The sequence below is a fragment of the Lycium ferocissimum genome, chromosome 8 (genome assembly GCF_029784015.1).
Source record: "Lycium ferocissimum isolate CSIRO_LF1 chromosome 8, AGI_CSIRO_Lferr_CH_V1, whole genome shotgun sequence".
Taxonomy (NCBI): Eukaryota; Viridiplantae; Streptophyta; class Magnoliopsida; order Solanales; family Solanaceae; genus Lycium; species Lycium ferocissimum.
The window spans coordinates 23,918,940-23,934,899 of NC_081349.1; the positions used below are offsets into that span (position 1 = coordinate 23,918,940).

Genomic DNA, 15,960 nt, shown 5'->3' on the forward strand with positions numbered 1-15,960 from the left:
TTATAAAGATTAAAATAAATAAAAACTCAATTACTAAAGAACCAAAGTATTTTTTTCCTTTAAAAGTAACAACAAAAACTTTCGTGCTTGTGGCATTAACTCTATTCATATTAAAAATAACTCAAATGCCAACTGAAATTTGTATGTTTGATCACATTTGGTAGGAACTTGGACAGTCATTGTTTTCCTTGCCCTTTGTTTTTTGTTTTCCTTATTTCATTCAGTATCTTTAAGTACATCCTATTTAATTATATACTATCACTGTCAAAGCAAAAGAAAATAAAAGGATTTGATTTATATAGTTTTGAACTATGGAAGGAATCAATTCTCCATTGTCTTCTCGCCTATCAATAAGGGCAGTATTCTCTCCTAATATTTTTGGATTCCTAACCGGCATCCAATATCAGTTTTGGAGCTCGGACTAATTCAAATTTATATCGTGAAAGGCACATTAAAGGGAGAAGTATTCCCTAACATGACTTTTTACACAGTCAAAATTCAAATCCAAGACTTCTGATTGAGGATGGAGGGTTTCTATTCATCCTACCACAATCCTTAGTCGTTTTCCTAGTCATCGGACCAAAAAGCACATGATATGTATATGTACCTTAATTTATTAATAATCATGGTTAATTCAGTGGCGGAGCCACAGCCCGCACCCTTCGCCGAAAAAATTATATCATGTAGACATGTCAATTATTACGTATTACGGACATATATTCCATATTGAACACCCTTAATATATAGATTATATGAATTCAAACACATTTGACAAAATTTCTAGCTCCGCTACTGGGTTAATTGATAGGAGTATATATATCATTTTAGTCTTTGCTTAGTAATGATGAATTAATGGGACATTTTAGTTATCTTTATTCTGTGGTAGAATTTTAACTCTTCTTCTTATTCGTGGAATTTGTAACTATAACTTTTTCTTGTTCGTGGAATTTATAGCTATAACTTTTTTTTTCTTTTTGGGTTCAATTCTTGGCTAGCACAACAATTGCTTCTTCTTTTTGGTATCTCGTTCCATGCTTTTTTGTATTTTTTAATCTCGACGATACTGAACTATGTATTTGGTTGAAATGTAAAGAGATAATGAAAAGGACATGTATAGGGAATAGGGACGGGGTGCGAGGTTTTTCTTTTTACTCATTTGATGTTCGCCTTTTCAAATTAACCTCAGAATATTTTACTTTGGGAGAAAACGCAGCCAACATATTAAAGGGGATTTCAATATCAACGCCTAAATCCAAAACACCTGATTAAGAATGAAGAAATATTTATCATCATGTCACAATATGCTGAGGAAGCTACAAAACGATCATTTTACTTAATTTAGTTGAGATAGAAGAGAATAAGTCTTTTATGAATATGCATGCAAAATTGATTAAGCTGATTAAGCGAAAATATAAATATTTTGTTAGGTTAGCTCCAACACTCTACATCACTAATTCCAAATGAAAAATAGCAACATAATAACAAAGAAATATACGTGAAAGAAAGTGAAATTACAAAATGATATTTCTAGTAAATTTGGTCCAGATAGAAAGAGATAACATAGCGACGACAGCACGAATATTGGTCAACAGTTGTTCCATTCCAGTTTTTCAAAGGTCAAAAATCTTATTTTCATTTCCTTCCATGTTACAATAGAGAAAAGGATAGACCGATGCACAAAGCATCCCGCGTTTACAAAAAGTCGGGGAAAAACCCCAGCACAAGGGGGTGTAGCATAGGCAGCAACGGGTGATTTCAATGCTCGAACCCGTGATCCATGGACAGAGACAACTTTACTGTTGCTCTAGGGTTCTCTTCATGTTACAACAAAATAATGTCTCAAAAACATCAGAAAAAAGAATAAAGACGTTTAGGCTATGATGCAACACTCAGCAATTTTGAATCCTTCAACCAATCATATAAATGGCAAAATTCTACTGACTGCAAATGCATCTGCCAAAATGATCATTTGCTAAGGTCTCAAGGAAGCCTCTTCATAATTTTAAAAAGCAGCTGGAGTTTTGCTGTCAATAGACTTGAGCACTTCTTCACCCATTTCCTTGCACCCGACCAATTTCTGAAGACAAGCGATTCAGCAAGTTTGATACGAAAGCATTAGTTACTAAAAAACTCAGCATTCAAGTTGGTGCAACCTATGCATAGAGGATTAGAATAATCTATTTTTTCTCGTTTTTTGGATAATTGTTGCATGCCCAACATGTCTTTCAAGTGCAAGATCCGACAGATTAAAAAATTTACAATCAAGAAGCTTGAGATCTAAATGAACACCGACAAGAATTAGAGATCAGCTAAATCCCAAGGAGGAAAAAATGCTGTTGGCGATTTAGTAATAGAGCTATTTAATATAGAAAAAACTCACTTGTCCTGCTGAGTGAATGTCACCGGTACGAAATCCTCGATTTAAGGTGTCTAAAACAGCTGCTTCAATTCTCTGAGCAGCCTTCTCCTCACCTAGGCCATACTTCAGAAGCATTGCAGCACTGAGCATTGTTGCCAAAGGGTTTGCTTTATCCTTCATGTTTAAAGTTAATGTGTAAACATAAACATATGCGAATTTTCGAAAAGCACAAAAGAGAAAGAAAGACTAGAGCCAACCTGCCCAGCAATATCAGGAGCAGAACCATGTATAGGTTCAAACAATCCAGGTCCCTAGGGGCAATACGTGCCCAAAAATAAAGGAGATTAAATTAGAGAATTTGTAGTGAGAAGGAAAAAGAATCAATATTTCTAAAGAAATGAGATTATCCTCCTATACCTTTTCACCAAGACTGGCAGATGGAAGCATCCCGATACTTCCTGTAATCATTGATGCTTCATCGGACAGGATATCACCAAATATGTTGTTTGTCACAATTGTATCAAACTGCATTATGATTATATCGAGGATCAACTCCATGGATTAGTGTGTCAACCGGCATGTTCAGGCCAAACTTGAGAAACAAGAATTGTAAAAATATATTTCAAAAGTAAAATGAAACCTGTTTTGGGTTGCGAACAAGTTGCATGGCTGCATTATCCACATACATGTGGGAGAGCTCTATATCAGGATACTCTGAGGCTATCGCCGTAACTCTCTTCCTCCAAAGCATAGAGGCCTGGCCAATATCTCAAAATCATGAACTCCATCACTATAGAACAAGAAATTACCCTTAATGAGGTCAACCTCAATGCTTTCTTTATGGTCTCCCAGTTGCAATTTTAAGTAGCGGAATATTAGAGTAAACAATGCAAACTTTAGTCTATAGTACAATTCTTTTAAAGCATCACCTGCTGAAGGATAAACGAGAAACTTGCTTAAAGTAGAGTAGATTTGGTTGATCACTTGATTTTACAATTGCATAAGACTTGTGGGTTTTTGATTCCCCTTATTTGGTATTGGATTTGCCATTAACAAATTCAGCAGTAGACACCTTGGCTTGTGGAGATTGGTGAGGACTCGTGATTGAAGAAGAGTAGCATGAGAACAACTCCACTTTGGTTTTTGCTGGATGATTTGTAGAAAAAGATACAGGAACCAGTTGAAAGATATTCTTGGAGAATAACGAGCATAGATACCTTTCTAATTCTAGTGTACTTCCGTTACAGAGAATAGATACCTTTTTGTATAGATATCTGATTAGTTGACTAGATTCTTCTTCTTTTTTTATTGGTTTTTTTTTTTTTTTTGGGGGGGGGGGGGCGGGGATGGGGAGGGATCAAAGATAAGTCATATATGCAGTGAAGACTTTCTGGCGCCATGTTGGTGAAAGTATTAATGGATTTAATTGCTTTATAAAAGAAATGGAATTAGACAAGAAAGTGGAAACCAGATAAAGAGGAGAAGAAATGAAGGGTTGATAATCAGGGAAAGAAAGATAAGCTTTTACCTCCAAAACATTTGCTTTATCTACGCTACAGAGTTTTCCTCGACGCTTCCTTGCAGTTTCAAATGCAATACGAGCAATTCTGTCGATCTGAAAGAAATTAAGCCGAATACCACAAATGTAAAGGTTGGGAACAAATTTCAGGTAAGTTTGATCTCAATCAATCCTACTTTCAGTGACAGTAAGACATTACTGGATGTAGTTTCCATGTGAACTTTAACAGTGATTGAATGACAATGAAAGAGTTAAGTTAGACGAGCAAAGCTAATAACTAGGAACTTTTGCATACAATATGAAGCTTGACAATAGTTCCAAGATAATAAATTCTTATACAGATGTCTGTTCAGACATAAACTTCAGAAACTGCACACTACTGGAGTTAACTGAACCACTTGTTATAACCACCAGTTAATCGTATTTAAATATTAAAAGAAAATAATACCAAATTCTCAAATGGAACAAACTCAACCAACATATCAACTATGTTGCTCGGACTCGGTGTCGAGTGTCGGATACGGGTACGGATCTAGAGGTCGGATTCGGCATAATCTAAATTTTAAGATTCGGGGGTACGGATCCAGGTGAGGATACGGGTGCGGGGATTCGGCTAAAATAATTCAAAATTATAAGAAAAATAACTAAATCTATACCTCGAAATAAAAAACAAAAATAATTATTTATAGTTATGTTTCATTTATAATTAAATATTAATTTTTAACTAACTTGAAACTAATTTAAAATTATAAGAAAAATAACAAAATCTATGCCTAGAAATAAAAAACAAAAATAATTTTTTATAGTTATGTTTCATTTATAATTAAATATTAATTTTTAATTAACTTGAAACTCTTCAAGATACAATAAGTGTCCACTTTTCAAGAGCTCTCCGTTTCTTTCAATTTGTCTCAAATTTTTTCTCAGATTGGTCCATGGATTTGGTCAGAGTCCACTTTTCAATAAGTGTCGTTTGACCAGATCCGACACGAATCCGGTGACGGTGTCGGTGTCGTGTCGTGTCGGACACGGGTGCGGCAGCAAAAGTGAAGGGTCCGAGCAACATAGCATATCAATTTCTAGCCAACAAACAGCATGACACAACTGAACTACTCTTCCAATCAAAACAAGAAGGAAACAGAAAACTTCATCAGATTCTCCAATGCGATCTCAAGTGAACATTCACTTGAAGCTATTGTACAAAAAATATTAGGACTGAATAATTGTACTAGACAGTTTGTTATATTTAGAAAAGCACAGCAGCCGTTTTTAGGCAAATTACCTCATATGCTGCATAGACTTCAGTGTTGAAACCTATTTCCTGACCATTTTCATTAGTTCCGAAACCTCTTGGTTTGCCAAAATAAATACCTAATTAACACGACGAAGATACAGTAAGTTGCAATCAAGGGGAGAGCCCATCTTTAGAAAGAAAATTCAAGAAAAAACTCAAAGATGACGGAATTTGATTTGAATATAAACGACCATCACAATTCCAAACTAACCTCCCGTAAGTTCCCTAACAACCATTAGGTCTACACCTTCAGCGACTTCTTTCTTCAAAGTTGAAGCATCTACTAACTGCATTAAGTGAGGAATATGAATATGTGGGAATCTGCTAAATACATAATGTAATTTACATGTACAATGATTTAAGAGACAAGTTCAAGAAGAGTATATTTCCTGTTTGGCAATAAATGATGGTGCATGATTGCTTCGTAGAAGAGAGACTAAATTTACACAACCTCAGAGGTCCAATGGTTTGCAAGTTCTGACATTAACAAAAAGGGCTCGTGTCTTCAAGATAGAGGCGGACCTACTCTCAAAATTGAGGGGTCACGGGGTCCCGTACACTTCGGCGGAACTCTTGTATGTGTATATACCTTGAAAATGATTATATCATTAACTTGGCACCCTAAACACTAATAGCCTTTAGGGGACACTGGTTAAGCAGCTAGCTCAAATTTCTTTAGTGCCCCCATTGCGTTAAAATCCTAGGTCCGCCTCTGCTTCAAGAGCACATACAGCTTACAATATCCAATACGTGTTAATAGACAATCCACTTCTAGCATATTTTGCCACATGTAACTCAAAATGGTTTCAACTAAAACATTTGATAACTAGTATGTTATTCTATAATTAGCAGCTAGGTAAGGTACAATCAATTTTGTTTTAATCAGAACTTACAGTTCTACAAATTATTATGCTCAGATAGCAAATTAATTTTTTCTATAGAATTTTATGAAATTTTAAAAATATTCTCTACAGATTTTTATAGTTTAATCAATTAATGTCCAAAAATTTGGTGGGCTCACTCCCCTTTTAAGAATTATTGGGCTTATGCCTCTTCCTTAGCGCTTATCCTCTTACTTACTTTCACATTATACGTTACACGCTCTGGTCTGTGCCTCCGCCTTTTTCTAACGACAAAATTCACTAAAATGCTTTCACACCCACTTGCCTGCTCATACTCATTACCACTAGAATCCTCTACTCAGACATATCCTGCAACAATACTTACTTTCTGAGCAACTGTATGGCGTTGGCGACGAGGTAGGTGGAATTTATAAAAGTGGTGGTACTAGCAGTAGTCTTGTTTCGCCAATCATTGTTAGCTTGCTCAAGGAGTACCAGCGATTAATTTGTGCTGGAGGACCAAAGTGTAGAAGGTAGGGATCAAGGAGGTTGCTCGTGTCAAAAGGTGTAGGGAGATGTACATGCTCTCCATGTGCTCATTTTCTGATTACATACTCCCATATCTCTCATTTCACGAAACTTTATTCTTTAAACCCAAACAGGCCTGTCAAAAGAATTCTTAATCCGGAATAAATTAGACAACTTCCCTTTATGCTAACTTTGAGATTATAACTTACAGAGTATAGAGTATAGAATAAATCTGCTTCTCTTTGTTCCTATGACAAAATTGTTTCGTTATTACCAACAAAATAGAACACCCTTGTTCGGAAATAATTGACTGAACAAGACTGGGCCATAGGATAGTCATATTGTAGCCTTTTTCGATGCAATAAAGTTACGTAGTGCCCATTTATCTTTGATATAAGGGGTATTTCCATGGTATCGTGTATTGCAATTTTCATTATGACAAAACTTGTAAGTCAAACATGTAGCCGGTTAGCAGTTGAGAAATACTCTCAAATTGATATAACGGTCTTTTTTTGGGTGATAGCTACAGTCTTTAGAAACTGAAAACAAAAATTACCTGTGGTAAAACTGTGGCTGGTCTCAAGTTAGCAAAGACCTGCAAGCCTTCTCGAAGTTGAAGTAATCCAGTCTCGGGCTTCAAATGTTTTTCATTATTGTCCCATTTATATCTTTAAATTTAGATGCAAGAAAAATCCAGGACAAGAAACTAGAAAGTATGAGATTCAATCAAAAAATACATATGAAATATAACAAAATGTTCAGAAGAAGACCCTATCATGTAGTAGTTACCCTCCAATTGCTCCAAGAAGAGTAGCATCAGATCGCTTTGCAGAATTAAGAGTCTCATCAGGCAATGGCACTCCTACAGCATCCAATGCAGCCCCTCCCATAGGCATCTCTTCGAATGTGATTTGAAATCCTGTTATGTTTCCAAGAGTTAAACCCTTAACCCCAAAAACATTCAAATAAAGCTTGAAATCACCAAATAAAATTTACTCTTTCTGTCGCCAGAGAAAAACAAATAAAACGAAGCAGTATACCAGGGTCAACAAATCTAATTTCCAGTATAAACTTTTATTTCGACACCGGTCAGCTTGCGTCCTAAACGGTAGCAGAGCCACATTAAGTCCCCTAACTTGGAAAATCATACTGCGCAAATAGGGCAAAAACAATTTCTTCCCATATATATTAACTTCTGAATCCCCTTGCATAAGGGAAGTTTTCATTATAATGGCAAAGGTAGTTCAAAAATTGCTTTAGGTCACAAGTTCAAATTTTTTGAATCACAATATGCACCACTGCCAATTGAAAAACAAATTCTGGTCATTTATGCAGCTGTCAATGGATACTGTGATCGAATGCCGCTAGATTGAATTTCTCACTATGAGAGACAGATAGAGTCATTCCAAATAGCTTCAAACCAGAATTACGACAATCCTTACCCTTGTTAAAATTCTTGGGTACGACACCAGAGCTAAAAGTATGAACTTGGACATCAAGTTACAATATTTATACTCATTAAAAGAATAGTTTTAAAATCCTACTCAAAAACAAAAACTAATTAACTCTGAAAGAGTAATAGTGCTATAACAAATTCAAAGCAAGAGTTAAAGTAACCACATACAAGTTACTCCCCTCTCCCATAAACAGTTCGGGACATCCCTTTCTTAACATTTTCCAAAAGGATTTAAGTTATATACACTGACATTGTAAATATTTGACACTATCAGTGAATTTTAACCTATAATAGCAGGTTACTTGCTAGTTTTACTCAATTACCAATTAATGCTTATCAAGAGATTTACCAGTAATTACCTCCTAATCGTGTAACTATTGAATACATCGTCAGGACATAAATTCAAAATTACACTAAAATCACTATAACTAACTTCTTTTAATAAATACCATCGAGAGAGGCGACAAGTTGGAAGGCATCCATTTCTTAACATTTTCCAAAAGGGATTTAAGTTATACACTGACATTATAAATATTTTACATTATCAATGAATTTTAACCTATAATAGCAGCTTACTTGCTATTTTACCTGTTTACCTATTACTCCCTCCGTCCCAATTTAAGTGTCATCCCAAAAAGGCTGCCCCTTTCTATATTTAGCAAGTTGACAATTCAAACATCCTACATGGCAAGATTATAACCAAAAGATTCAAAGGACATTTTAGTACACTATACACATCGTTAATTTAAGACCATGAGATTCAAAAGTCCCTCTTCATTTGTTAAACTCCGTGCCTAGTCCAACTAAGACATTTAAAATGAGACAGAGTAATGATTATCAAGATACTTACCAGTAATTAAAATTTATGTAAACATTCGTCAGTGCATAAAAATTAAACCTTTTTTCAAGATAAATTGCATATAGTTAAAATTACATTAAAATCAAAGTAATTAACTTCCAAAAAGTGATTTAAGTTATATACACTAACAGTGTAAATTCATTGAATTTTAACCTATAATAGCAGGTTGCTAGTTATTTTTACCAGATTACCTATTAATGAATATAAAGATATTCATTAACCAGTAATTAAAATTGTGTAAACATTGTTTACCCCGTGAGTGTATAAAATTAAACATTTTTTCAAGACAAAATACATATACTTAAAATTACATTAAAATCCAAGTAACTTACAGTAACTTTTTTTTTTTTTAAGCAATTTACCTTCAAGGGAAGCGATGAGTTGGAGGGCATTTTTGGCAACAGAAATAACTTCAGGTCCAATACCATCACCTGGAAGAAGAGTGATGTTGTAGCTTTTGCTAGGTGAGGTAGCGGAACACCGAATACTACCCCATTTAGCGGCGTGTTTGGGAACTTGTTGTTTTGAATGAAATTGGAGTTGCTTCAAAGGTGTTGAAGTGAACTGTAATGAAGCCGCCATTGTTGATGATTGAGAGTGGTGAAACAAACAGAGTTTGGTGGAAATTGGAATATCAAATCAGTCCATTTTATTTATTTATTATATATAACGGGTTTAGGCCCAATAGGTCCATCAAGCCCCTATTTATTTATTCTTTTAAAAAAGAATTTAAGTTGTATACACCGATTAATAATGAGTTACTCCCCCGTGTCTTACTTTTCTTTTTTGTTCAATGCCAAAAAGAATGTTTATTTCTATATTTAGTAAATTGACAATTCAAGTATCCTACATCGCAAGTTTATAACCATCAGACTCAAAGGACATTTTAGTACATTACACACATTTTTAAATGAGGATCACAAGATTCAAAAGTCTTACTTTATTTATTAAATTCCGTGACTAGTCAAAGTATGACACTTAAATTGAGACGGACGGAGTAGTTAATATTTTTATCAAAATTAATTATCATGTATTTGATAGAAATTTATTTATAATTATATCATAAGTGACATAGTCGTGTAAATATTTTATTGGTGAGTTTGGAGTTTAGTGAAACTAATAGATGAGAAAGTAACGGATAAGTACGCTTCGGCCAACTAATTTATCAATACAACCTAAATATACACAATGTATACTCTGGTATATGTATTATATGTGTATAATAGATGCATATTTTAGTATAAGTATGCGTAATATATACATGTATATATTCTGTAAACTAGATCACCCAAATATATTGACCTGTAATCTTCCCAACTACTAACACATGGCTAAAGTTCTGTGGCTATGATTTGTGAAATAAGTTTTAGGACTAGGCGCCATTAAGAAACTATGTCAATATCCGACCGGCTATTTGTATAAAGTTGGCTTCAATTAATTTTCAGGATTGAATATTTGCCTAATGGACCAACTAGTTCTTAATTTAACCCCGAACTTAACATATTCATATTCAAAATGAAAATATCTAATATGACACATACCAAAACATTTGTCGTTTCACGTTTTATTCACGAAAAAAATAAGAGTTAAAATTTCGGAACTTTTAAAATATTCTCTCTTTGTCCCAATTTATATGATACACTTTCTTTTTTAGTCTATCCTAAAAAGATTGATACATTTTTATATTTAGAATTTAACTTAAAACTTTCCCTTTTACCCTTAGTGAATATATTTAGAACCACACCAAATATCTATCACTTGTTTCATAGGTTTCAAAAGTCTTCATTTCTTTCTTAAACTCCGAGTCAAGTCAAACTATCACACAAAATTGGGACGGAGGAAGTAGTCATTTTTTTGCGCCGATTGTCCTTCAAAAGCGCTGGTCTTAAATTTTTGTCCCTCAAATTCTTTGGTCTTTGATTTTTGTCCTTCGCCTAAAAAAGTAGCCAAAAATATCCTGAAGTTCTGGGTTCAAACCCCAGCTCAGTAAAAAAAAAAAATCATAATGCAAGATTTTGGGAAAGTTCTACCTTAAAAGACAGGATTTAGTTATGCCTTAAGTCAAATTATGCCTTAAAAGGCATAACTTTTGAGAAACCTTTGCAGTGCGATATTTTTTTTTTGACTAAGTTGGAGTTCCAATCCAGAACTAAGGGATATTTTCGATCAATTTTTTAGGTAAAAGGCAAAAATTAAATATCAACAATTTGAGGACCAAAAAATAAAGACCGGCGCCTTTGAAGGACAATCTGGTGAATTGTCCGGAAGTAGTAGCAATTTGGACATGTCGTTTCACTAGTGAACATTTGGGCCAATATTGTATTGCGGAGTACCTTTTAGGAAAAAGTACATGGTGTGACCATCAGGGAAAAAAAAAGACCCAAAAAGGCCCCATTTTGAACAAATGTCCTGAGTTGGCCATTTGGCCAAACTAATGCCAGGCGTTGGCCCTAAAAAAAAAAAAGTATCGGATTTTAGTTGCCACTAAAAGTTCGCTGCAAACAAAACGATCAGACTTTTTGTGGTGACTTTTAAAGTCGCCACTAAAGGTTCGCTGCAAACTTTCATTTATTTTTCTAATCTTCTACTAGGGATTAAAAAAGATGAACTAAATAAATAAACTAAAGTAACCATCATCGAAAACTTAACAAACTAAAATATATCAACTACAAACTAATAAAATTAGTAAGTATACATTAATTATACATTTATTATTCATAAATTATACGTTAATTATATATTTATTATTCATAAATTATTCGTTAATTATACATTTATTATACACATATTATACAATAATGATACAGTTTCTATACGTATGATACATTTCCTATACATGTATAGTAGTGATACATATTCTATACAACAATGATACGGTTTCTATACGTATATGTGTGATATATTTTTTATACGTATGATACACTTTCTATACAAGAATGATACAATTTATATACATATCTTTGGAATTATATATTACACTTTCTATACAAGAATGATACAGTTTATATACACTTTCTATACAAGAATGATACAGTTTATATATTGTATATGTATGATATATTCTCTAGACGTATGATACGTTTTCTATGTAAGAATGATACAGTTTATACATAAATTATACAACAATGATACATTTTCTATACTTATGTATGAAATATGTATAATATGTGAATCATTAATGTATAATCAATGTATAATATATGTATGATTAGTGAGTATACGTTGATGATACATTTATTATACACAAATTACACAACAATGATACAAACCTATAATACATTTTTCTATATATATACGGTAGGGATACATATTCTATACAGCAATAAAACTTTTTTATACGTATGATACATTTTCTATATATAGTTGATCTTTAGTGGCGACTAAAGTCGACACAAAGAGTCCTTTTTTGCAATGAACTTTTAGTGGCCACAAAAGGTCTCTTTTTTTTTTTTTTTTTTTGGTAGTAAATGGGCTGGCGGGCTACAAGATGGGTTTGGAGAAACTTGGGCCATCCGGTGGGATTAGTTTGGGTCGGATGGCCATTTATGTCCTTTTCTCTGCCTTTGATGGGGCAATTCCCAGAATTGCCTTTCTTGTGGGGTGGTCTTTAAATTTTACCCTTCGGCTAAAACCCATGGATTCCAGGTTCGAACCCCCACTTAGTCAAAAATTTTAAAAAAATTTGTAAAGGCGAGTTTGAATTTCGCTATGCCCCCGCCGGCGAATTTTAGTTATGTTTAACCAAAAGTCGCCGATGGGGCGTACTTTGCCTTCGAGGTATATATATATATATATATATATATATATATATATATATATATATATATATATATATATTTTACTTTTCAGGTAAACTTTTAGTTATGCCTTAACTTAAAAGTGTGTACATAAGACATAACTAAAAGTATGCCCCATAAGGAGAACTTTTCCTTAACGAATAACTAAAGTTATGCCAGACCCGGCATAACTATAAGTTCTGCCTTATAAGGCAAAGTTTATGCCTTAAGGAAAAGTTCCGCTTTAGGGGCATACTTTTAGTTATCTGCCCCATAAGACATAACTAAAAGTATGCCTCATAAGGTGGAACTTTTCCTTAAGGCATAATTAAAAGTTTGCCTTATAAGGAAAAGTCTATGTCTTAAGGAAAAGTTATGACTTATGGGGCATACTTTTAGTTATGCCTTAACTAAAAGTCTGCCCCATAAGGCATAACTAAGAAAAGACTTTTAGTTAAGGCTTAACTAAAAGTTTGCCCATAAGTATGTCGGACCCGACATACACTTGTTAAGGAATAACCAAAGTTATGCCGGACCCAAAGATACTTATGCCAAGTACGCCATGAAAAGGCATGAGTATGCGGTCCGCATAACTTTGGTTATTCCTAATAAGTATATCTTGAGTCCTGATACATAGGACTAAACCTTGCCTTGTGATTTTTTTTTTAATTTATGCTTGAGCGGGAGTTCGAATCCAGAACCTCATGATTTCTGCGTGAAGCTCAGGATTGCAACGCGAAGGGCAAAAATTAAAGACCAATAATATGGGGGCAAAATTTAAAGACCACCCCAAAAGAAGGGCAATCCGCGCAAAAAAAAAAAGCCTTTTATGTGGGAGGAGATTTTGCACAAATAGGATCATTGACGTTGTTATTTAAATATTCATGTCATTTAAGCAATTTCTGCAAACAGTAGCATCAATAGTCAATACTACACATACTGCCGAAAGAAATATTATGCTTTTAACAAATTATATGGGGCATAACTTTAGGACAATCTTCATTACATCTATCTTGTTAAATTATTCATGAGTCTTGCCTGATTAATAAATTGTTCACAAGTTATATCGTGTGGGGCATAACTTTAGTATAATCATTATCTACCTCTCTTGTTGAATAGTAGTTCATAAGTCTAGCCGAATTCACAAATCTTGTTTTGCTCACAAGCTTTGCTCGGTGGGGCATAATTTTGATATAATCTTCATTATACATATATATCTTATTAAGCAGTTCATAATTCTTGCCAAATTGACAAACTTAAACTGCATTGTTTAATTGTTCACGACTTTTTTCAGACCGACCAAACTTGATACTATTTTCATTCTATGTATCTTGTTAAATCATTTGCAAGTCTTGCCAAATTGGAAGAACTTACATGTCTTGTTCAGTTATTCACTAGTTTGCCGGACTAGCAAAACTTGATACTATCTTTATTCTACCTATCTTGTTAAATTATTTACGATCGATAGATTTTATCCATGCTATTTTATTTATAAGAACTCGTTATAATATAATAAAAGAATTGAAAAATAAAACGAGGGATTTATGTTCTTGCAACTCAATCTCTATTTTTTATTTTTTTCATTTTCTTTGCTTGATCGACTGTTCCAATTGCTTCCAACCTCCAATCAATAACTTAGCAGAAATCTTTTTTTTTTCTCTGGTTTTTTTTTTTTTTTTTTTTTTTTTTAAATTTTTAAAAAGAATGAATAATAATTAAAAAAAACAAGAACTGTATCCACATAAAAGTGTAAGACGAATCAGTAAAATTATCACTTCCATGCCAAGTTATATATGTTTCATAAAAATGTTAAAATTACAAACGATCACCAACATAAATTACATATCAAAGATTGTTGTTGGTTACAATTGATATGACATGGAATCGAAGAAATTATGTGCCTCCATAAAAATGTGGTCCAAGAAGAACATCTTTGACTCCCCAAATAATACGTGTGATCAAATAAATTGGAATAACAGATTGAGGGAGTGCTTGTTTTAGATACGTTGATCGAAATTAAGCTTGAGGAGGGCTAAAGTTTGGTAATACAAATTTACCATGGTTGTGGCACGTGTTAAAACATTCTTTTTCAGCATATAATGGACTGCCTTCACCAGCAAAAATACCTTGATAACACTTTTGGTAACATGGTTCATGTCCTGGTTCAATCTTTAATTTTTGCCCCGCAAATTCATACACTGGTCCCTCAGGACCGTTGGGGTGTGGGTGTGGGTGGGGTCCGGGGTGAGTGTGGGTGTCGGGATGAGGTTCAGGGTGGGGGTAGCCGGGGTGTGGATGGGGTTCGGGGTGAGGGTGGCCGGGGTGTGGGTGGGGTTCGGCGTGGGGGTGGGGGTGGGGATGCATTTCCTCATGCGCCCATGCAAATTTGCTTGAAACAAAGATAGTAACAATGGCAATAAAAAGTATAGTTGTCATATTCTTGTTGATAGCCATTATTTCTTTAATTCCCTCTGTTCTTTCTTGTCGACTGTGAGAAAGTTAAAAGAGGGAACAAAAAGATAATATGAGAATGATAGGAACAACGGTGATTTTTATAGGTGAAAGAATGATATATATTGTTGAAAATTAGATTTTGGCATATTTAGTGGATGTCCATAAAAAATTCTAAGGTAGGAATGGGATGTCCATCAAAAGTTTAATGTGGTGAAGAGAGAAACAAGGGAGAAAAAAAGGGAAGTTATGAAACTTTTGATGAGTTTAAATTTTTATATGATCGTGCAAAAAACATTTATAAAATTAGGTTGTTTATGAGATAATTACATGTAATATTGGACTTTTTTGGTTTTTTAAAGCATATATGAGTCGGGTACTAGGCTGATAGGAGGTTTTTGGTTAAAATGAGTTGACTTTAACGTTTTTCAATTTTTGGCTTAATGCATCATAAAAAGTGTCTGAATATATCACTTTCGGGCTTGAGTAACTTTTGAGTGAATAGCCAAAATATGAGCACTGGTCGCTTTATCTATATTTCAAAATCCAAGGTAAGGTCTGTGATGTCCATGGCAGAGGCTTGGTCAAAGAGGACTAGTAGACTTATAGCTGATATAAGTTTTTGAAGGAGAGATTCACATGACACCTTAGGTTTTTTTTTTTTTTTTTTTTTTTTTTTTTTTTTTCCCCCCACCCATTTAGGAGGATTTATAGTGTTTCCCCCCACCCGTGACACCTTAGGTAAATCTCATATAAGAATGGGAGAGGAAAGCGAAGGGCTTTATAAGGTATAACACAAGTTTCTATGGTATGCACGCTTTTAGGCTTGATGATGAGGTAGCCAACAGATCTATAAGGTCTGTTGGGCCAAATCGG

General features: G+C 34.0%; 1 protein-coding gene across 1 annotated transcript; it reads right to left on the minus strand.

Moving 5' to 3' along the window:
• Positions 1-1,581: 1,581 nt before the first annotated feature.
• LOC132067642 (3-isopropylmalate dehydrogenase, chloroplastic-like) lies at positions 1,582-9,495 on the minus strand. The gene is made up of 11 exons (XM_059460935.1): positions 9,220-9,495; positions 7,332-7,461; positions 7,099-7,210; positions 5,384-5,459; positions 5,161-5,249; positions 3,888-3,974; positions 3,000-3,116; positions 2,777-2,884; positions 2,617-2,670; positions 2,381-2,533; positions 1,582-2,077 (listed from the first exon to the last, which is right to left on the minus strand). Exons 1-11 carry the CDS (start codon positions 9,437-9,439, stop codon positions 2,003-2,005), a joined length of 1,221 nt encoding a protein of 406 aa, XP_059316918.1. The 5' UTR covers positions 9,440-9,495; the 3' UTR covers positions 1,582-2,002.
• Between the last annotated feature and the right edge of the window lie 6,465 nt (positions 9,496-15,960).

Coding starts and splice junctions, on each gene's coding strand:
- LOC132067642 (XM_059460935.1), bottom strand. CDS start 9,439: ATGGCGGCTTCATTACAGTTCACTTCAACACCTTTGAAGCAACTCCAA. Junction 7,462..9,219: donor ACTCATCGCTTCCCTTGAAG/GTAAATTGCTTA, acceptor GAAACATAACAG/GATTTCAAATCACATTCGAA. Junction 2,534..2,616: donor CTCCTGATATTGCTGGGCAG/GTTGGCTCTAGT, acceptor TTAAACATGAAG/GATAAAGCAAACCCTTTGGC.